General features: G+C 40.8%; 1 protein-coding gene across 1 annotated transcript in view; it reads left to right on the top strand.

The window, feature by feature from the left end:
• The window catches only part of PRUNE2 (prune homolog 2 with BCH domain), a 180,085-nt gene that overhangs the window by 108,688 nt on the left and 46,804 nt on the right, over positions 1–24,593 (top strand). Inside the window, exons 8-9 of the mRNA XM_054987592.1 lie at positions 1,441–8,215; positions 11,497–12,301. Coding sequence (XP_054843567.1) covers positions 1,441–8,215; positions 11,497–12,301 — 7,580 coding nt within the window. The remainder of the gene's footprint in view (positions 1–1,440; positions 8,216–11,496; positions 12,302–24,593) is intronic.

The raw sequence follows: 24,593 nt of genomic DNA on the forward strand, positions 1-24,593 counted from the left end.
GTAGGAGTAGGCTGGCTGGCCGCTGGCATTAAAAATACACAACTGTCTGCATTCATTTCATTTTTGTACTTTTACAATCACTGACATTTTAAAAAATCTTTCTACTGAAAACTCTGTGTTTGCTATTCTTCCTTGTTGTGGTCTGTTGTTTGTTTCCTTTCACAAATGAGAAGGCTTCCTTTGCAGAAAACTTCCCCATCCCATCTGGTCCCACAGCTCTGCTATTAATCCCTAAGGGGGATGTTTTTCAGGGGCAGAGTTACTGGAGTAGCTGTTGTTCAACCAAATGACACCAAAATTGCATGTAAAGCCCCCCAAGTTCCAAATGAATTGGACCAAGGGGCTCAATTCTAAAGCCCCCTAAACAAAGTGTCCCCAGCCATCCTACTTGCAGAGGGAAAAAGGGCTCCACCCCTATAAAGGAGGAAAGGGAAAGAGAACCACAGCTTTGCCGTTAGGGGGCTGGAGTGCCAATTGTTCAATCAAATTACACCAAAAGTGCATCTAGTGCTGTCTGTTCCCTTAAGTCCTCTCAGGTTTCAAATGAATTGGACCAAGGGATCCTATTCTACAAGCCCCTGAACAAGATGCCCCAAGCATCTGACTTGCATCACCTTCATATCTGACTTTGATTTTAGCTGGTTTTGCCTTAGTCCCTTGATCATGGCATCCAGTCATTGGCCCAGGATGGAGATGGCAGCTTCTGGAGGTTTATTTTAAAAAATATAAAACTACATACTGATGACACATCACCTCAAATCTTTGGACATTCTCATTCAGTGGCTGGACATAGATATTAAAAGTGGAGGTTTGATTCCTCACTCTTCCACTTGAAGCCAGGTGGGTGACCTTGAGTCAGTCACAGCTTCTAGGAGCTCTCTCAGCCCCACCCACCTCACATGGTGTTTTGTTGTGGGGATAATAATGGCATACTTTGTAAACCTCTTTGAGTGGGTGTTAAGTTGTCCTGAAGGGCAGTATATAAATCAAATATTGTTGTTGATATATTAAAAAGTATGAGGAATAACACCAGTCCTTGAGGGAATCCGCTTGATGCCCCATACAGCAGAATTGGTGATAAAACTGATTTGCTCCATATGTTAGTGTGAGAAAAGGTGAAATCTACAGTTTAGAGTTTTGAGAAGACTGAACCAATGTTACTTTGAGTCTGGTACTGCTGTGTACTCTGTGTGCTTGCTTGAAAATGCCAAGCTGTATATACTATAGCCTAAGCACTAATATTTTCCACAAGTTACCAGTTCTCTTTCTTCCAGAGGAAGCCCGCTTACCCACCAGCAACTTGGATACTAGAAAGTGAAATGTGTTATTTTAAAAATAGTGGTCAGTTAAAGGGCAATATTTACTCCAATTAAATATACGTTAATTAAATGTAGACTACAGTAATTTTTTTTAAAAAACTGTCCTTTTCTTTCTCAACAGATCTGCTGTGAGTTAGAAGAATGTCAAAATCCTTGCCTGGAGTTGGAGCCCCTTGAATATGGATGTGACCAACTCCTCATATATCAACAAGAAAATTCTTTAGCAAATGGTGATGAAATTTTTCTGTTAATGAAAGATGTGATCAGCAGGAGACACCCAGAAATGGCACCAAACAGTAGAACCTCTTCCACCGAAGCTGTTGCTGGGAGTGCCCCACTTTCCCAAGGCTCTTCTGGAATTATGGAACTATACGGTTCTGATATTGAACCACATCCAAATGCTGTAAACTTCATAGAAAACCCACAAGATCATAATGCATCTGCTCAAGCCCATGCTGATGTTAACATTGAGCTTGTCAGTCCAGATAGTGGACTGGCTACTATTAGAAGTAGCAGATCTTCCAAAGAGAGCTCCGTTTTTCTTAGTGATGACAGCCCAGTAGCAGAAGGCGCTGCATCTCATCACAGCTTCCTTTCTGGTTTTGATTCCTATAGTCCCATTCCTGAAGGAGCCATAGCTGAAGAAGAAAATGCTCAGTCTAGAAACAGCAGTGATCATTTTGATCTTTTCAGTTTTGATTTAGCACCAGTTGCTGTGGCCTGTTCTCCTGCCGATGATTTCTTCCCTGACAGTGGCTCATCAGAAGGACAGCCGCTGCCTGATTCTAAAATAACTGGTGAGACAAATCTATCAGAATGCGATATTAAACATTATTCAACTGATTTCTTACTGCCAACAAATGAAGAAGATGAATATAGCCACGGGAAAGAAAACACTAGAGATTATTCAGAAAAAAAGTCAAGTGTGGTTGACTTGGAAAGTGATTCTTCCTCTTGCCCTGAACTGTTGAAAAACGTTGAAAGAAGAACCCCACCAACCTCAATGAACAGCCTTGTGGAAAGCTCACCTTTAGCTAGTGGGCAACCCGTCTTGTATCCTCAAGATATAATTAAAAAGATTATTGAAATTGATCCTGTGAACAGTTCTCAGTCGCATGTGAGATGCAACAGCTGGTGGGATGGCTTTGACTTAGATTCCAAAAATGCTGATGCATGGAATTCAATTGAACAAGAGTCTGTTTTTCAGAGTCCTGATTCATGGAAAGATTATAAAGCAAGTGCATTACTGAGACAGCAGGCTGACAGAAGGGCTTCGGATTCAGTATGTATGCAAAAACAACCAAAGTATATGGAATATTCAAGGGCAGGCATTTGGGAGAACCAGTTCAGTCCAGCCCAGAATGAGCGTGCCTTAGAGTATCAACAAAAAGACAATGAAGAACAAATGGAAGACTTTGCTAACATGTGGAAGTCCAGTAAGCCTGTTCCTGTAATATCTGATCCTTGGTGTAATGATGGATTGGATACTGGGTACGTCAAGACAAATTCTCCTAATGCTTGGGCAAAGGCTGACCATGACGGCTCTGGGCATTCAGAAGGAATATGGAATGTTGCTCAAATGGATTTTAATCAGCTTTCACTAAGGAATCTTGATACATGGACTAAATGTAGTTTAACAGAATCACCAGAACTCTCTGCAGACCAACAATGTGAAAATCTAAACCAGAAAGTAGATCTAGACTCTGAAAGCAAAGGACAAGACGGTGCAGCAGAAAAGCACAGAACATATGAAAATATGAAATTTGATATTGGTAATATACAGCAGAATGTTAAATTATCCACAGAATACCAAAATGACACTCTGCATAAGCCAGAGCGATTTGACAATACAGATGACTGGAGTGTATATGGCACAAATGTCAGAAAAGAAATACTTGGAAGCCTAGTGCCTTGGGAAGATCCCTTCATGTCATACAGAGATTCAGACTTTATCACATCAGATCCATGTGGGGTTGTTTCTCCCCCAGACACAAATTATTCATCTGATTCGTATGTATCTCCAACAGGAAATGGGGATGGAAGAGAAGGTGAAGGCCAGCATCCTGAAAGAGAATCAGTGCTGGACCATATCATTAACTCAAGCTTAGGCAAACCTGAAACAAATGATGTAGCAGATGAAAAATCATCACAAGTATCTCCTGTAAGCCCATCCCTTTCAAACAATGAAAATGTCGGCCCATGGAAATCACCACTTAATGAAGCTCAAATAGAAGCTGCACAGCCTAAAAGCATGCTTGTTACAGACACTAATACAAGTTTAGTGATTTCAGAGCAGAAGGATGATACATATTTTTCAGATAACTACAGTGTTGATGAAAGTAGTCCTTCTAGTTCTGAAGACTGTGGAATAATGCTATTTTCTAAACAGGAAAATAGTGATGAACCACTAAGTACAAGCAACCTCAAAGCAGAAGAAAAATCTGAAATATGCAGTGGAGTCATCCTTGAGGTTATACAACCGGTTAGAAAAATTCCAAACATGGCTGAAAGTTTAGATTGGGCAACAAGTACCTCGGAGAGCAGATTTTCAGTTAGTGATCAAGTAAAAGATGATGAACTTCCACATAAACATTTGGACCAAGAGGATGAACAGGCTGGTGAGGAGCACGATAACATCTCATTTGCCTTAGCAGAAATCAGGAAATGTAAAATGACCAACAAGGAAAGTGGACAAGTCATACCTAACGATATTAAGAATAGCATCATACAAAATGACAATACACCACTGTCACTTCTGCTGCCTCTGCCATGTTTTAATAATTCAGAGGAAAGCAGGTCAGCTTCTGATTATCCCAGCTCACCAGAAAGTTTAGAAGAAGAAGGAACAGAACCACTGGAAACAAATATGCCATTTCCCAAACAGATTAATCCTATTATCAAGGAAAGAAAGGAAGGATCTTTAGATGGCGATTCAGAATGTTTTCCGGTTTGTCCCAAAGAAGATACCAGACATATGGTACGTTTTTACATAGCAGATGACTCAAAACATGATTATAAAGAAACAATTCCATTAAATTCTAAACATTTTGAAGATCTATCTGCCCAGAATGTAACCATCCCTGAGAAAGAAAGTCTTTCTCCAAGTTCTCCTAGAGGGGAAAACAGTCAAGAAAAACATTTTTCAGCATTAGAAACAGTTGACAACCAAGAGGTATGGAATGAATTGGTGGAGAGCAGCTATAAGGCACCAGGATCCTTGCCACATGAAACATCAATATTAATAAGAGAAAATCAGGAACTTTTATTGGAAAAAACAGATCATACCATGAATATTTTAAGCTTAGAAACTCCTGAAAACATCTCAGAAATGAGCAGTGGTCATGAAACATCTTTAGAAGATAATGATCAAGGCAGTGAAATCCCTCAGAATCCAGATGCAGATTGTGCTGAAGCCCTAGATGACACAAATATGCATGGAACGAATAATTCATTGTCATATGAAATGGATTCTTTTGAGAGAAGTGAAATTTCTGAATGTTTAGAGTTTGACAATAAGGTTTCATATGAGAAAATAATTGATATTGTACCTCACCATGAATTGTCCCAAATTCTAGATGCATGGAACATATCAGTGAATGAACAGACTCAATCTGTTGAAACAAGTCCTGAGATAAGTGAAGTTCTTGAAGCATCAGATATCATAAATAGTTTCCCATCAGATATTCCAACAAAAAACACCTACAAAGAAGATAACCTCTGTAGTGGTTCCATTCATGATTATACACACTCAAGTGCAACAAGTCCTGATACAAGTGATTCATCTATAAATAGGCATATTTGGGACAATATGCAAACAGCTAATACTCAGAAAGTAAATGAAGATGTTTGGGACCTCACAAACGACACCACGTCAGAAGCAACTGGAAAAGAAAACCTTGAGACTAAAAGCCAAGAAGATTCTGAAACAAGCACTGATCACAAAGTTCCGAAAAACTTAGATCTTTGGAATGCACATGTGGATGATGATGATACACAATCGTCTCTATCTAGTCCTGGAACAGATGAATATTCAGAATACTCAAATGTCTATCCAGCAGGAATACAATCAGGTTTATACCTGAACAAATTGGAGGATACAGTTAGTGATATTAGAGAACAGGATAGTTTGCAGTCCATTGAAACAAATTTTGACATTGATTCAGAATGTTCTGGAGTTCAATCTAATTTGGAGACAAAAGTCCATATGACCATTTTAAATAAAAGTTCTGAAGAAATTAATACATGTAACACTTCAAGGGAGGACAATGTTGACGAAGTTTCTGAATATTCGGCCCACTGTGAAACAACTCAAGTTGAACCAGCCCTAAGTATTTCACAGGAACATCCACATGATGCACATTCTTGGAATTCATGTATAGTACATGATCAAAATGCACAAAGTACCATAGTGAATCATGAAGAAAATTATGCTTCAAAGAATTCAGACATGTGGGATGTACTACTTCAATGTCATTCAGAAAATGTAGTAGGAAAAGATCAAAAGTGCATAGCTCTTGAATTTCCAGATGATTCTTCAGAATGGTGGAACATACAAAACCATAATGAGAGACCAATGGAAGATCAATTTAATTCTGGTGACTTTCAGATTAATGATGCAGTAGTCACTGCCAGTTATAAAAAAATAAAAGAATTAAATGAAGCTAATGAAGAAATTAAGTCTTCTCAATATAATAGTGAAGGTGAACACAAAAACAAAGAATACTCACTGGTTATTCAAGTAGATGGATTAGAGCACAATGCTGAAACCTTTGAAGGGCTTGGTCCACTGTCACCAGCATGCAAGGATGAAAGAGATGTAAAAGAAGAATCCTTTGCTAAAGCCGATATTGACCAAGATACACTTAAACAATCTATTCCCGAAAACAGTCAGTCAAGTCAGTTAAATGCATTTACTCATGAAGATCCACCACTAGGTTTGTTAAGTGACAGCATGAACGAAACATCCAACGGCCCAGTTGAAGTTAACATAACAAATCCATTTGATCCAATTCTTTTGAACACCAGTGAAAAATCTCAATCTGGCTCTTCAAAAACAAGAAGGAATTTCAGCCCAATGTATGATGAAGATAGTGTTCTGCAACAGAATGAATTTGTTCCAGATATACTACAAAATAATATCTTGGGGGATTTTCAGGCCTTCACTGTTGATCCTGACTTGTGGACTGATGCTGAACAGCCTTTCGTTTTGAGAACAAATAGAGAAAATCCTGATATATTAAGTCATTGTGATCAAGATAGCAGTTCACAAGCCTCAAGTAGCCCTGATGTTTGCCAGGAGTATGAAACCAAACAAACCTATGCACAATCTTCAGTTCTAACAGAGCCTGAAGAAGCTATTCAGATGTCTCACATACCATCTGATATATGTGAACACACAGACTTCGGTGTCAAACACCAACTGAAAGTTGACAGAGAAGAGTCACATCCTGAAGAAAGCAGTCTATGTTTCTTAAATAGTGGTAATTCAAAGGCTGATGACTTCTACCAATTAATGTCTTTTAAAACTGAAGAGCCAACTGAAATTGGAAGGGACAATATCATGCAGGAATCTGATGTAACAAACAAAACCAGTACTGAACAAATGTCTCTGACAAGTTCCTTTACTGATGTTTTGGAAACAGGATCCCTAAATATGGAAAACAATAAAGGTGAAAACAGAAGCCTTGGAGAAAAGCAGGACTCAGATTCCAAAGATGCAGTTAAGAACTCCGATCAAGATGTTGCTCCTGTTTCCCCTCCTGATGAATCTGTACTTAGTAACTTTCCCGATGGTAACCAGATTCCAGCCTTTGACCATACGACAGGAATATCTGATAAATGGGAAACATCAGACATATGTATTGGTATCAGCAAAGACGGGAGAAAGCAGAGCATCAATGAGCCACAAATTATTAGTAGCTCATCCACCGCATTAAATCATCTAGCAGTGTTAGATAATGAAACAGATACACATTCAAAAAGATTTGCCTCATACACTTCAAAAAGATTTGCATACAAAACAGAATCAAATATTGTTGACTTGCGAAGTGATGCAGGTAAAACAGATTTTTCAGAAATTAACACTGGAGATGTCAAAGAAGAGGTTGCAGAATTTACTCAAGCCTCCCAAGAAGAGGAGGGGGAAGAATTTCTCAATGGTACAGAAAGTCAATATGCTACAAATTTTGTACAGGAATGTGAAAACTTGCAAGAGAATCATAGTAGCCCATGCTTTACAGGATCATCCAGTAAACAGTCGTCATTTGCATGTGTTTCTCCATTTGATGTATCATTTGCCACAGAATTCACTTTTCAGCAAGGTAACACAGACTTTGCAGAATCTAACAGTAAAGTTATTAAAGATGAGGTTGCAGAATATTCTCAAATAGATCAAGGCTGGGGGTCCCTGTTATTAGAATCTGAAGTGTCACCTGAATCTTCATACACGTCAAAAGGATTTGCATACAAAACAGAAACAAATATTGTTGACTCGCAAACTGATGTAGGTAAAAGAAACCTTTCAGAAATTAACAGTGGAGATGTCAAGGAAGAGGTTGCAAAATTTACTCAAGAAGATCAAGGCTGGGGATCTCTTTTGTTAGAATCTGATGAGACTCCGGAATCTTCATATGTTTTGAAAGAATTTGAACATGAAACAGATTCAAGTGTTACAGATTCAACAACTGGTGGAATTGAAGTGACTCTTTCAGAATCTAAAGCCAGTAATGCTAATGACAAGATTGGGGAATGTTCTCAAGAAGACCAAGACTGGGGATCTTTGTTGCTAGAATCTGAAATTACTCCTAAATCAACTGATTCTTTGACAGGATTTGACTATGAAACAGAATCAATTAACATTGATTCACCAGCAGATGGAGTCAGAGGAACAGCCAAGGGTAAGGGATTAGTATAGCCACTAATAAAAACAAAATTGTTTGACAAATTGAGATGGAGGAAATCTAGGATGATGCTGACAGTGAAATTTGTCTTGTCTTGTCTGTCTGTCTGTTTGATGAATTCAGTAATTTGTGCTTAACCATTTCCACTCTAATCATTGTCTGAAACAGGAGACATTGATCATTGCATTTTTTTCTCACTGGCAAACTGGCTGGGGAAAGGGGAGGGGTTAACCTTTTCCATCTATGCCCCACCCCCCAGGGTACTCAGTGATGTATCAGCATAGTTCTGGCAAGCAGGAAGGTGGTGTTGCTTGCTATAGTCTATTGGGATTCTATCCCCCTGGCTCAGTATCCTGTCCAGAACTCTGTTGGTTTTGAGAGTGTGTATCTAGCATTGGGAATGCAAAACAGGAGGTGGATTCTGTCAATGTTCTGCCCCCACTGCTGCCCAACAGTCTCCCTACTTGGGCTGGTGGAGGTAGTCTCAGAGGTGGTATTGAAGACTCCTAGGCTGGTTGTCTTGGGGGACTTCAACATTCATTCTACCTTGTCAGAAGTGGCTCTGGATTTTATGAACTCCATAACAACCATGGGCCTGTCTTAGGTAATAACAGGCCCCACACACTCTGCAGAACACACTCTTGATCTGGTGCTCGGTTCTGAGCAGGAAGGCGATCTGAAAGTGGAGGGATTGAAGACAGCCTCCTTGTCATGGACAGATGACTGCTTGCTGGGGTTTAGGCTTATAGGGATACCAAGACTTGGCAGAGGTGGGGATTCATTGAGATGATCTGCCCTTGTAGCCTGATGGATCCAACTGGTTTTCAGGTTGAACTAGGAAATTTTCCTCCTGATATGGTTGGCACTCCTGTAAATTTGCTGGTTGACCTCTGGAATGAGAAAATGACTCGGGCCAGTGACAGTATCTCATTTAGGCACCTTCTCCCAAGTCTAAGAGCCTGGTCAGCCCCTTGATTTACAGAGGGACTGTGGATGATGAAAAGACAGGGAAGATGGCTAGAGTGACAGTGGAGAAAGACTTGGGATGAATCCAACAAGGCATAGGCTAGAGATCACTTAAAGCCTACTGCATGGCAGTGATAATGGCAAAGAAACAATATTTCTCTGCTAACACTGAATCCTCACAGTGTAGACCTGCAGAACTCTTCCAAGTGGTCAGGGGCCTGTTTGGCTCTGGCCTACAGGAGGAGGTGGAATGCTCTGCAGCCTACTGCAATTATTTTGCTAAGTACTCTGCAGGTAAAATCTCTTGCATCAGTTGTGACTGGGATTCTTGATGGGCCAAGGGTACCAATTTGCCCATTTATGTGTGATACCTTTCAGCTTATATAGTCTGAGAATGTGGACAGGATTCTTGGAAGCTTGAGATCTACCACCTGCTTGTATGACCCTTGCCTCTCTTGACTGTTTAAAACTGTTAATGGCAGAGTGGCTTGGGAAGACAGTAAAAGTCTCCCTGAGACAGAATGGTTGCTCCTGCCTTGAAGCAGGCAGTGGTGTGTCCACTCCTAAAGAAACCTTCTCTGGATCCAGGAGAGTTGAATAGCTACTGTCAAATGTACCATTCATGAGCAAGGTGACTGAATGAATAGTGGCTGGCCAGCCCCAGAGATTCCTGAATGAAGTGGATTGTTTGGCTGCATTCCAATCTGGTCTCAGGCCTGGTCGCCTTGATGGATGACCTGCCTGGAAGATGGACAGGGGGAGTGCAACCCTATTAATTCTCCAGAATGTCTTAGCAGTTTTTGATTCCATCTATCATGGTATCCTTCTGGACCACCTCTCAGGGTTGGGACTGAGAGGCACTGTTCTGCAGTGGTTCTGGACCTAACTCAAGGATCAAAGTGTGGTGCCGGAGGACTGCTGCTTTACCCCTTAGCCTCTGGGCTACAGGGCGCCTCAAGGTTCAATCTTCTCCCCCATGCTTTTCAACATCTATCTAAAGCCACTGGGAGCAGTCATGAGGAGATTTGGGCTCTGTTGCCACCGATATGCAGATGGCACTCAGCTCTTATCTCACACTGCCAGCAGATCCCAAGGAGGTTGTGGGAACTATGAACTGGAGGTAGTTTTAGGCTGGATGAAGGCTAACAAGCTGAAACTTAATCCCGACAACAGGTGCTGTTGGTGGAGGGGAAGGTTTGGCTCAGGAAATGGGTTATCTCCTGGTTTAGATTGGGTTGTACTCACCCTAAATAAGCAGGTTCATAGCTTGGGGGTGCTGCTGGACCTGCGCCTCTTATTGGATAGGCAGATGGCAGCAGTTGCCAGGGGTAACATTTACCCAGTTTTTGCTGGTGAGCCTACTGTGGCCAGTCTGGGGCAGGAAAGATCTTGCCCTTATAACATCTAGATTAGACTACTACAATGCACTGTACATTGGGGCTGCTCTTAAAGGCTATCCCAAAGCATCAGTTGGTACAGAATGCTGCAACCAGAATGCTGACTGGAGTGAGCTGTAGGGACCATATCACTCCAGTCTCATTTTACCAGCACTGGCTCCCAATTTGCTTCTGGTCCCAATTCAAAGTGCTGGTATTGACCTTTAAAGCTCTAGACCTCTCACCTGCCAGCAGGTTTAGTCTTGCATATCCCCCATAAATAACTGTTGTCAGCCTTCCACCCTGTTCTTTGTTTTGTGTTGTATGTTTGTGTGTCTGTTATGAAATTTTTAAAATACCATTTAAAATATTTTTAGATTTAAATTGTTTTAAACTGTTTTGATTTTTGTTAGTGTTTTGATGTTTGCCATCCTTGGGACCCTGTTTTGGATGGAAAGTCAGCATACAAATATCTTAAAATAAATAAATAAGATTTTTCAGGCATTTAGCTGTATCACATCATGCAATACAAAAAAAGATGTATGTTTACTTACCTTTGTGTACCTACATTAAGTAGAATACTTTAGTAAACTAACCTAACCCAAACTAAATTAGATACTGTTTAAATAGGAAATGCATCGGTGTGGACAATAAGCAGACTATTAGGGGTGTTTACCCTGGTGATAGAAGGAATTTAATTGTAACAATATATCTATATGTATCTATATTTAATCTTGCACTTTGAGCACTTGCACTTTATAAAAAAGCAACAAAAATTGTTACTATTGCTAATAGTGTGTATATTGTCTTGAGTCTCCTTGGATTAGGTTCCCCTTGTTATTGGATGTTGTTTTTAGACTTCCCCTCCTGGTTTTCATCTTTATTTTAAAATAGCCATAACCATGAATTAACTGATCCGACTTTTTTTTCATTTAGAAGCTGTCTGTGACATGCTTAATAGTGAGGGTGAAGAATGCAAGTCCACTGGGAGTCCAGAGATGATAAGAAAAGAAGGCAGGGAACATACAAAGTTAAAGGAGGCCAAAGATCAATCTTCACTAGAGATGGATTATGTGCTCATTACTGGAGAAGAAAATAGATCTTTGGGGAAAGATATCTTGGTAACAGGAGAAAGTAATTTTGCTTCACAGGAAGCTGCAGCAGTATCAGAACAAATAGATTCTCTTGAAGTCTTTTCAGCAGACTCCTCGGATACATTTCAGTCAATCTCCATAATAAATGGAAGTGAAGGGAAGTCTGCTCTGGATACTGAATGGGATTCTTTTTATTTAGCAGAGAAAAGTCCTGCTGTTGTGTCTCAAAAACTAGGAGATGAAAAGAAATCACCCAAAAGCCCTGTGCAAGACCAGGAATGGACTATGGTGGGCCAAAATGGAGTGGATGATATATCACCTGAAGAAAGCTGCAGCAGGACAGACACAATAGAGTCACTGTCTAAGCATTCTCATAATGAATCAGAAATTGCTTTAAGCCAGGAATTGATCTATGAGACACAAGCTGAAACTCTGCTAGAGAGAAATCCTCACAAATCACAGGAACAAGAGGATGAAAATTCTCACAATAGAGCAACAGATGCTCTTTTACTACAAGTTGTTGCTGCTCACGGTGAACTGGATGTCCGTTCACAACCACTTCTCGGCAGTGGCATGGTAACTGAACAAGGAATGGAAGAGGAGACCCAGTTTGTTGGCAGTGGAAAAGAACATAGTCACATACCAGGGTAAGGAAGGACAGGCCTATGCATTTTACTTCTGATGTTATTCTGTGTGATTGTAAGCCAAGTGGTCACTAGAGCTAAATATTATTTTAGTTACACAGCTGGAGTTTATATTTTACTTTTCTATCCAGGTTACTCATTTCAACGTTTGCTTTAGTAAGAGGATGTCAAGTTCTTCTTGATACTTTTTTCCTCTCAAAGCACAATTATATATATTATACTTTGATATTATTTTGATTTGAAGCAACTGTACTGGCTTCCAATTGTCTTCCAAATCAAATTCAAGATATTGGTCTTAACTTTTAAAGCCCTTAATGGACTGGGACCTTCATACCTATGGGACCACCTCTCCCAGTATAACCCCCTGTGTGCCCTACGGTTTGCAAGTCAGGGCCTGTTGGTGGTTCCTGGCCCCAGGACCGTTCAACTCTCTTTGACCAGAGGGAGGGGTTTTACAGTTGTGGCTCCCTTCCTCTGGAATGCATTAACAGGGGAGACTTGCTCCCTCCAGGATTTAGTGAAATTCCAGAGGGCCTACAAAGCAGAGAAGTTTCGTCTGACATTTTGAGGCTGATTTAGATATTATTATTGGCTTGACTTATTTATTATAGACAATGGGCATGAGTAGGATTTAGCAATGGCACTGTTCTTTTAGATGTATGGGTTTTAATGTTTGTATTCTATTGTATTATTGCTTTTTAATGCTTGTATCCCTATTTTAATATTGTACTACCAATTTTAATGTTTGTATTTATATTATTTTAACAGTGCTTTTGTATGCATGCTGTCAAGCAACTTTGAGTGTTGAGTTGCAAAGGACTTGGAAGGCATGGGAGCCCTGTGTTATACCAGGCACTTATTGTTGACACCAAGGAAAAACAATAACCCTTTTAAATAGATAACTTGGAGCAACCAGCCTTCAGGTTAGAGCCAAGCTACAAGTGATGCCTGACACAGGTCGGACACTTGTCAGCTTACCTCAAGTTTTGATAGGAAATGTAGGTGTCTTGGTTTTACAGCTTGGCTCTCCATTACAGCTGCAAGACCAGGATGCCTACATTTCCCATCAAAACTTGAGGGAAGCTGACAAGTGTCCGACCTGTGTCAGGCATCACTTGTAGCTTGGCTCTTAGAAGAATCACTTAAAGCTTGCTGACGAATGGCTAGCTAGCATTTAACATAAAGAATAGTGCAAAGAGGCTGTGATCTAGAAGTCCTTAATTCAAGTATCTCCTCTTCTGCAGATACAGTAAGTGGCCTTAGGCAAGATACCATCCCTCAGCCATACATATGCAATATGGGCATAATAATATTGCCCAACTTTGCAAGCCTGTTGTATAGACTACTGAAATAACACAAGTGAACTGCTTTTGATACTCTAAAGCATGAGACAAATATTAAGTATTAGCCATAAGGCCAATTGTTCATAAAAATTCAACAGGCCCTAGCAGTGCTTCCCTCCCCCATGCCTTCCCCCACAGCATCAGTCTAGGGCGGGAATGGGGAAGAGTTTGGGGGCTCCCTCCTCCTCCAGTCCCTTGGCCACTGATCGGCTTGTGCTCTAGCACCAGGGCTAGTCCCCACAGAGGTGGCGGGGAACTGGCCGCTGCGAGACCTTGGGAGGGCCTTGCTGCTGTGCTGAACCTTCCTGCAGCAGCAGCGGGCTCCATGGGGTCTGTGGTGGTGAGCTCCTCTGCAGCGGCAGAGCTCCTCGGGTGCCATGGTGAGGCAAACCATTTTGCCCCCGACTCACTTCTTATCCCCGCATACTGCGCCTGAGTGGGGATAAGAAGTGAGTCATCAGCAACACAGTTTGCCTTTTATGTCTTAGGATTATTATTGTTTCCAGTTTGCAATTTGAGGTATTCATTTTTAGTTTACAGGACTGAATATACAAGTGTCATTCTCACATATAAACTCCCAGAAATCCTGTTTAGTTCATAAAAGTAAAAAGTGCACGTTCCTCTGATAGTCTCTTGGACACACGGCCTGACCTGTAAATCTCAGCTCCTTATCCTTGATGCAAAAAACAAAGGTATTTTATTCATTGATGAAGTAAATGATGAAATGAACTCTGCACATGTTTAGATATACAATTGTTTTTATTCATACTATCTGGGCTAACAGGCACCTCTTCTGGTCCAGGTAATTAACTCCTTTTTCTGTGGTGAATTTTTTCTGGGGATGGTAACTTGGAATCATATAATTAAGCTTATGGTCTGGATAGGGTTCTTAGTGCAATGAAAAATGACTAGTTTGAACTGTACTTTAAATGGAAAACATGCTGCATACTCCAGGTACACCATATCCATGCACAAGAGCTAGCTAGTTGCTAGATCTGACAATCCTTCTTTTCTAAAATCTAAATATATGGATATTAGAATTAATGACCTTCTGTACAAATTATCAGTTTGCAAATAACTACAGTTTAGGAATTAAAACCAACAAACAAGCAGTGTGTACTAATGAATAGTTCATTCTGTTTCCTCACACATTAGCAATTCCTCATGACATTAAGCCAGTGTGTCACTTGCCCTGCCCCCAGCTGCTTCCTCCCCACCACTACTCACCTGCCTGGCAGAGGGGAAAGGAGGGGGAGGCAGGCCAGAGAACTTGGTGAAATGGCATGCATGTGCTCCATGGGACTTCCACTGATGTCACTTCTGGTTCAAACAGGAAGTAAAGGTTTGTAAGGTAAAGATTAGGAAGGGGCATAGAAGTATTATTCTATTATTTTAAGGGATTAATCTGTATTTGAAAGATAATTTTTTTTTAGTTTGGACCAGAGTTCCATGGGTGGGGAAATATGACGGGGTGGGGGGGTGGAAGAGGAAGAGAGTATGGCTTTTTTCTTCAATGTCATGTGGGGAAATATTAAAGTGGCATGTCTGCTGACAGTGGAGGAACTGGATTTGAATGATGTAGGCTTTAATTGAGATTGTTGAACTGTTCGTTATAAAAAGATATATGGTTTGTATACATAGCAAATTGGAAGCTCTTGATGACTCTCTGTGACGGGAGATTAAAAATAAATTAATGAATAAGTTGTGTTAGAATTGGAGCTGGGATGTTAAAGAGACGAGATAAGATAGGTATACATACGTTAAAAAGAAAAAAGGAAATTAACTAGATCACAAGCTGATGGATATGAAAATGAAGGGTCACAGGGGGAAAACTGTAATGACTAATAACACGAGCTTGTTTTTTTTTTGTAGGTTACTTTGTGTAGGCCAGTCTAGGCCTCTATTAGTTATATCTGCCTCCCCCCCCCCATTTTCTCTTCAAATTTTTCTATAATATAATAAAATAAAAATTTCAACAACAACAACAAAGAAGGAATCACCCCCAAACATAGTGAAATCACAAGGAGAACCAATGCTCCTCCCTTCTCCCTGGTTTAAAGGTAGAGAGACCTGACGGCCTTCTTTGGGCAATCCTAGATAGCAGCTGCAGCTTGACAATGAGGATGTGTCCAGTTGTTTAAGGAAATAAAAATCCCATATGGGGAAATGTTTGTGCAGATGGTTATTAGAGGAAAAAAAACAAACCACTGGTGTTTATCTGCAAATTCTAGAAACCCTCAAGCTAAATTAAGTGTGCAGGAATTCCTGCAAGAAAATTAGAACATATAGATATAGTGGACATTTCAGAAACTTGGTAGGATACCATTATCCTTGGATACATTAGATACATAGGAAGGACAATGCAGTGTTCCTGTATGTCAGAAAGGGCACAGAGTCTAAGAAACTGAAAAAAGGGCAGAGACTACCCCACAGAGTCACTCTGGGTGGAAGACCTGGCCTGAAAATTAATTTGTATACTATCACATGCCTGATCAAAACTCTGAGTCATCTTGAAATAGAGAAAAAAATAGACAACCAGAGGACAAAACTGTGTGATAGCTGAGTGACCAACTCTCCTCATTCTATCCTTGGTAAGCATGTGTTCAGAACATGAGAGAGAAACAAAATTTCTAGATACCATCATGACTGTGAATCGAAACAGTTGGTAATGGAGCCAGTTAGAGGAGAGGTGATACTGGACTGAGTGGTACTCAGAATCTTCTGTGAAATGTAAATGTTGTTGCACAGATGGAGTACAGTGATCACATTGACATTAAGTCCAGCATTTATGCGACTGGGGGAAAAGCCGAGCACAGACCCATTTTATTGCAGAAGAAGAAACTTCTTTAAAATGAGAGGATTAGTAGGGATATGTGATTCGGTATTGGATATACCAAATATATACTAGATAATTGCCTATCTGGTATTAACTGGATATACCAAATAACATGAGAATCCTAAATAAAATTGGGATACCAATTAAATCCATGTCGGAAAAATATATTTGGGTTTATCCAGCAAATGCCCCCTTATCCCACACCGGCTGAAAGTGCCAAGGGGGTGGCAACGTATGACTTACCATTCGTGGCTGTTGTACGGCTAAGTGTGTTGGGTTGGGGAAAGCAATGGTGAACTACCCTGTAAAAACTTCACTGCGGGACTCTGCGGATCTCTCTCGACGTGCTATAGGACAGAAAGGCCTGGAGGGGGACGATCTACGGAGTAGCCGAGGGTCGGACGCGACTGTGTGGCTTGGATCGGATCGGATCCAGCAAATGCAGCTACAGCCTTTTTAAAGCTGGCTGGCTGCTTTTGCAAGCTCTTTTCTCTCCCCCACAGCTTTCCAAGGCTGTCCTGGGCCTTTTTCCCCCCAGGGCAGGGAGGAGGGAGGGGGAGTGAATGAGTTTCCCCCTTTGCAGGCTTCCCAGACTTCTCTGGTAATGGTTTGATGTTAGTTGTTGGTCCTGCTGGGCTTGCAAGAATTCTACCTTGCTTCAGTTTGGATTTTTGACATTGGTTTTACTGGGTTTCTGTGGGTTTTGGTTGGTTTTGTTGTGCTTTTATTAGCTCTAGTTGTGCCTGCCTGGGTTCTTTGAGTGACAGTGGTTCTTTTGGGCTTGTGACAATGTCCATCCTTGCTTTGGTTCTGATGAGAGTCTCTTGGATGACATTGGTTCTGTGGGAATCCCTGCTTTGACCTTGTTCCTGATGGGATTCTCTGATGTGATGCTGGTGCTCCTTGCTTCTGTTGTAGTGAGATTCTCTGTTTTGACATTGCCTCTGGTGTGATCCTATGGTATAATGTTGGTTCCCTTGCTTCAGTTCAGTTCTGAAAAGAGAATTTAACCTGTATATCAGAAATACTGACTATTTGTGGTATTCCAAAATAGTGGATCCAAATTAAGCCAATTTGTTTTGGTGTATACCTCTAGAGATTCTAATAATAATAATAATAATAACAACAACAACAACAACAACAACATTCAATTTATATACCGCCCTTCAGGACAACTTAATGCCCACTAAGAGTGGTTTACAAAGTATGTTATCATTATCCCCACAACAAAACACCCTGTGAGGTGGTTGGGGCTGAGAGAGCTCCAGAGAACTGTAACTAGCCCAAGATCACCCAGCTGGCTTCAAGTGGAGGAGTGGGGAATCAAACCTGGCTCTCCAGATTAGAGTTCCGCACTCTTAACCACTACACCAAAGAGGCTGAAGGAGATAATGACAAAAAGGCCCAGTCCTTTCAGGATGCTTAGAAATTATTTAAATCTCCAATTATACTCTTCAGATAGCCTTCTCCTGGTGGTACTTTCTCATCTTGGATTTTCTGTTTGGCAATAGTTCGGACACAGGCTTTATCTGGGTAAGTACATTCCCCTGGAATGCCTTACCAAACTGGGTGCAGAGGGCATCTTCTAGGAGTGCCATCCATTTGCTGGGGGTGTGGGATTCCCCTGCCCCCTGCCCTCAGCTCCTGCCCCTGTCTCTACTTACCTGCCGGTTGGAGGGGAGGGACGCACATGGTCATGCATGACACTCCCCAGTGGTGTTGGAAAATGATGTCAACATATCTACTTCTCAAAATGTGTTATCTGCAGATACTTAAACCTAGGGATTATGGCCATGTTGAAAGAAAAGTGATATTTCTGTAAACTTGGGGGATCCCCCTGGTTTGTCTAAAAATATGAAATGCTTAAAAAAGAATGGGGGGGGGGCATAAATCTTCCCTACCTTCTTCTTTCCTCTCACTGTGGAGGTGATATTACCTATGGAAAGGGAGAGATTCATATTCCAAAATGCAGCCGTGGTCAAATCTCCCCCTTCCCACAGTGTGTGCAGACGTGCATGGGTGTGCTCTCTCTCTCTCTCTCGCTCTCGCTCTCTCTGGCTGGGACTGGCAAAGGCTAAAAATATTTCCATCTTCCCCCACCTACTTCCAAATCATTTAGCACCTTTCCGGTTTTCTTCCCCAGGACAGCCAGTTCGGGTGGCCAGGTCTCCTATTACTAGGCTCCTGCTACTCTGCGCCCCTACTGATGCTTGATAAAGCAGCAGAAGCAGAAGCAAAGAAAAAAAGTGGCATCTGGATGATGGCACAATGTCAGTTCCAGTTACGTATTTGAAAATGATGTTATGGTGTCACAGTGCTGCTGTAGGAATTCCTCAAACCTCTGTGGCTTTTACCATATTGATTTGGGAAGTTCCCAAATAGCATTGCCCCAATGTCACTTCTGGATAAGTAACCAGAAGTGATGCTGCAGATCATGCGCCATAAGCAATGTCACCCCTGCCCCACTCCCAAACCTCCTGTGCCAACCCTACTGCCCTTTTAATTTTCTGCAACATGTAAAACAAAATCCTCAAACCCACTGCTCCACACCCTTCTTCCCAAGGAGATGGCAGTATATGCAAAATCAAGTGGCTGCTATAGAGATGCCACAGACCAACTTTTCAGGCCAAGAGCCCATTTTAAATCCCACCTGTAACACAAGACCTGTTTTTCCTTTTTTCATATATTAGGGATCTAATTCCTCCAGTGGGGGCAGGGGATCGCCTGCTCCCAGCCTCTGCCCCCCCACCTCTCACCTAGTCGGCGGGGGGGGGGGGGGCGGGGAGAAGAGAACATCATTCTTGGCATGACAAGGAAGTGCTTCCCGAAACCCTCCCCTCATCCCCTGGTTTGGGCTCTGAGGGCTCTGAGGAGCAGCTCTACTTTGCTCCTACCAACTTTTAAAATTTGAAAATAAATGCACTCTGTCCACTGAGGCATCCACTTTTCACATAGGCAGAAAAGCAGTGGTAGAGGAGGGGAAAGTGGGAAAGACCAGGGTTAGAGGGGGAGGTGCAGAAAGTTTCTCTTTTAGAAAAACACAGGGGCAGGTGACATTATAGCTGCCAGCACACAGCCAGTAAAAACAAAACTCACTTAAAACACTCTTTGATGGAATAGTTGTTCTCTTGTTCTGTCAGGGAGCAATACTCAACAGCAACTAGAAGCAGAAGAAACTATTTGTTTTTGAACCTGAGATTCATGTTTTTAGTAGTATAAATATTTAAGTAAATGATATACACAAACACACATCTGAGATACAAAATTTCATGCAGATGTGTTTCTTGAAAATAAGGAGTATTTATTATCATCTGAAACAAAACGTTTCAAGATGGAATTCATCCTATTGTATTTTTCAATCTATTGTTATTCCCATGGGTTATATTTTTCTATAGTTTTGCTCTATAAGAAATGTTAAAAATTAAGCTTTGAATTAAGTTGACTGGTATTTCTTGTGCAGGAATTTTTAGAAATTCACTCTTGCCTTCTTTGAGACATACTATACTGCCTTTCTCATTTGGGTTATCCACAAAATTTCTGATTTTGTTTCCCTTTCTTCTACATGCTTATAGACATGTCAACTGTTCTGTTGCCATGTTACTCAACTCTGCATCCCAACACAATTTTAACAATGTTTTAAATAAGAATAACTTATGCCAAATGTACTAAGTATCTATGCTGTATACATAAATACTGCAAAAATTATATCCTGACTTTCTGAGTCCTTTAGAACTTTGCTAATATTTTCTTCCTTTATCTCAGTGTAAATATCTTATTCCATTTCTGGAAAGAGAGGGGAGATTGTTCCCCTCCCTCTCCACTGACAACTTGTTTGCCAAGGACATTTTGGGCATATTAATAATTTGTCACAATTGCACAAGGGACATGAAATCTGTGGCTAAATGGCAGTGCTTCTCAGAGCTGCTGTGTATTCTGCTACATGCAGCAGACTATCAGAAGGCAGGTGATCTTCCTTATTTAGAAGTACCACTAGTCATGTGATCAGAAAAATGGTGGAGATCTGTATTCCTAGGAAGCTGTGACAGAAAGGAGATGCTGAAGTGAAGTAATAAAGCATTTTGTATTATTTTCACCTTGGAAATTAGCTGTCTATGAAAGGTAAGTGCTTTTGTTTTTATACTGAGAGATTGACAAAGAAAGCGCTTTTCCAGTTAACAGCTCTATTGTTGCAGGCAGAGGGTGGTGGGTATAAAAAAGGGGATGAGGAGAATATTGTCGGCAGGATGTGAGGCATCCACTGCCTCATTATAGAAAATTAGGCAGCTGTGTCTTAATTCTGTCACATGAGGGGAACAGTATGTCCATTCAATAGATTTGTCCTGTCAGGAAACTGATGTGTTTTTTTGTAATCAGGGAACAAAACTTTACTGTGTGTTTAATTGCATAAACACTTGTCATCTGGTCCTCAGCATTGCTTTCAGAGGATTTTTTGGGGTGTGGGGTGGGGGATGGAATCAGAGGCATTTCTGCTCTCTAACTGGGTTAAAAGCTTGTTGAACTAAGGGAGCACTATGGTTGTTCGAGATGATATCAGCCTTACAACCCAGTAACAGACAATTGCCCCGTTTTTGATCTTTTGCTATCAAGTGAACCGTATGACATTTCTTCCTTGCAACATCCTCCTGCACTATTACAGTGAAAAAAGCCCTTGTAACTGAGAGAGAATTGCATCTCTCGTGAAAATGAATACAAGTTTCGGAAAATTACAAGCACTTTTAAAAGGATATATATGAAAATGGTCACTGATTTGTCTGCGGATGAGTTTGAAAAATTCCTGTGAGACATTATTTGAAAACACTGTTAGTTTAATTAAAGAAATCATGACCCCTGGACTTTCATATAGCATTCCTAAATAAATATTTAAAGTATGCTGGGAATCAATGTCAGGAGAGATATATGAAGTGTTGTTTTGTGTGAAGTGTGGGTAATGGTCTGGAACAACATGAAGTCTACGAAATAGAGTTATAAGGAAGAGTGGGTGGTGAAAATGAAGAAGTTGGAACAAAAAAGGAATTAGCTTAATCAGTCACAGAAAATTCTTTTGAGACTAAAGCTTTACGTAATATAAGAATCTGTCTTGAATCACTGATCTGTAAAATGAAAACAGTAGTACTTGCCACCAGGAGGTTAGCATAAGAATAAATATGAATAAAGAATTTGATTCAGTATTACGTATTTTTGAATAGTTCATATTAAATATATATTTATATTTCATATATTTGTTGGTTTATTAAGTACAGTCTTTAAAAGAAAGTAAAAAAAAAACTCAGGAGAGTGCTGGGAGGTGATTCAAATAAGTCACTCAAAATGGCACAGCTGGGAGAGAGTTTGTGTCAGGCCTTGCCATGATGTCATGGGCTCAAGTGCCACTCCTCCAACAAAAACGTGCAGTAGTTGAGCTTAACGTTGCCAGCCTGCACGTGGAGCCCAGTGATCTCCCAGAATTACAACTGATCTCCAGATGACGGATCAGTTTCCTGGAGAAAATGGCTGCTTTGAAGGGCGGACTCTTTGGCATTATACTCCACTGAGGTCCTTCCTCTCTCACCCTCCCCAGGCAATATCCCCTAAATCTCCAGGAATGTTCAGACCCGGAGTTGAGCTTCCTGGTGCAAAATCTGTAATTTCCTATTAACTACATTTAGCAGTTGATTAATGGGAAGCTGATAAATGGGGAGTGAATTCCTAAACATTATTTTGGAATTGGTAATCACTTGCTAGAACAAAGCGATGTCTTTGCTGTTCTGGCTTTTGGAAAACAATACTGTCTGAAATGCCCAAAGCCCTTTGTGAAAAACGTTCTTGATTCTTTTGGCTTATACATTCCTCTAAGGTTGTCAACTCTGATTGGGAAGTTTCTGGAGATAATTGGTGGCAGAGCATGGAGAGGATGAAGTTTGGGAAGGGGAGGGAACAGGGAAGTGATGCTTTAGAGCCCGCCCCCTGAAGCTGCCACTTTCTGCAGGGGAACTGATCTTTGTAGTCTGGAGATTAGTTGTAATTCCAGGGGAACTCCAGGCCCCACCTGGAGCATGGCAACCAGAATTCCATTAAAGCAACTGTTTTTGAGCTCATGACAGTTTTAACTCATAAGAACTGTAGCAATTTAATTTCCCATCTTTTGAAAATATCACTAAAGTCTACTTGATATTTGTTATAAACTAAGATGCACAGCACTGAACTCCTCTCTCAGTCTAAAATAACAGTCATTAGATTGTATCACTTTCTTCAAACTAGAAGCTTTTCTAGATCTTCCATCACAGTAAATCAGCGCGGTCTTGAAGAACGATAACAGGATCAGACTTATTTATTTAGTACATTTTAACCCTGCCTTCCTCGAAGAAGCTCAGGGTAACCCACTTCTTAAAGAAAAAAAGAATATAAATAAGCTCTTAATGAAATAAGAAATAATTTCCCAGGAGAGTATGCTGTAAGCAGTGCTGTAATCTCTGTTTTGACAAATCAGCACACATGGGAAGGAATCCTGTCTAAGTAACAGATATTTTTCCTACAGCATTCTCCAGCTTTACTTTCTCTTGCTTCTTCATTCAGAAGAAAATTTCCAACATTTTGCATTCCCTCCCAAACATGTCCAATATTAATGGCATAATATAGTGTCTGTGTTTACCAAGAATGATGGTAACAATACAGTTTTAATATTAATCATACTTATTCAATAATGAAGAAGCATCATTTTCTCAATTTTTGTTATACTTCAATAATTTTCAGTTGGTGAAAACTGTTTGATACTTAAATAAGATACAGGATTACCCCCACCCCCAGTTCATACAGCTCTCTTTTTTCAAAGCTCTATCCGCTCACATTCAGATTCTTACATTGTCCACATTTTTAGCATTGGCAAATCCTAACTTGACCCATTTCTAGCTACTGAAAATGCTGTTGCTAAGATCCTTTCACTGGATAGTGCACTTAATGCCCTCATTCTGACATCATGCACTTTACCATCAGCTCCATTTCCTCTTTGGCACAGTATCACCTCACAATCCTATTGTGAATCCCAGTACCAGGAAGCAGTTCTGTACCCCAGAGCTCCATCTTCCTTCCCCCATCAGATAAAATGAAAGCTTCACCTTTAACAGACTTCTGAAATGTAAGAATAGAAAGAAAGCTCTTCGTAGGCTTAAGTCTTTTCTCCTCTCTATTCTTCCATAGCTGTGAGCTGAACTAGAGACGAATTACATGTGAGTGTCTAGAATCATGTCTGTTCCTACCTGCCTGTGTCCATTTTACCTTGGGTGAACACTTGTCCTGTAGCCCTAGTCTGTGCACATGTCGGGTAACTGGTGTAGTCACAGTTGCGAGTGTCCATAATCAGTCGCCATTGCAGAGTGTCGATTTTGGCCAGCTTTCCAGGAATAAGGGAGGTGCTTGGGAAGTGGGGATCATGAGGAGTCTTTGCAGGGATTCCCCAACCCCCTTTGCATAGATGCCCTCCCCCTTCCTGGCAGGCCGAGCTACAAAATCTCAGCAGATGTGTGGAACCCCTGGTTTTTTTGCCCCATTTCCCCAAGAAACCTGGCAGTTTTTTCCCCTGATGCATCCAATGGAGTGCAGTTTGACAGCACTGTGCAAGTGAACAGGAAAGCAACGGGGAAAGACATGTAAGTGTATTCATGTTTTGTACGCATGTAATTCATCTTGTGTAGTTGGGCTCTGTGCCTCATACTCCATAGCTCAAGGGGTGGGAGGTGTCTATATAAGGTTCTGCAGCTGCTATGATTTAGTGTCTTCTTAAAGGATTAGGCGAAGAAGGGATTGCCTCTTGATGAAAAGGACCCTTCACCATTACCAAAGTTCTAGCCCAGCTTCCCTCTCAAGATTGGAAAGCATCCCAGCCACACTAGCTGCCTTCCCTCGTGGCATTTGGATAATATTTTATTATTTTATTATTTATTTTTTTATTCATGTCATTTATAGTCCACCTTTCTCACTGACTCAAGGTGGATTACATAGGGTGAGATTAGTACAATCAATATCAAGGACATTTCAATAAACAATGCTGTCAGATAAACAAATGCAAGTTTACAAAGACATAACATAAGCAAGAATCCAATACAGAGTTGAAGAAATGCTG

Source organism: Eublepharis macularius, chromosome 8, assembly GCF_028583425.1.
Source record: "Eublepharis macularius isolate TG4126 chromosome 8, MPM_Emac_v1.0, whole genome shotgun sequence".
Classification (NCBI taxonomy): Eukaryota; Metazoa; Chordata; class Lepidosauria; order Squamata; family Eublepharidae; genus Eublepharis; species Eublepharis macularius.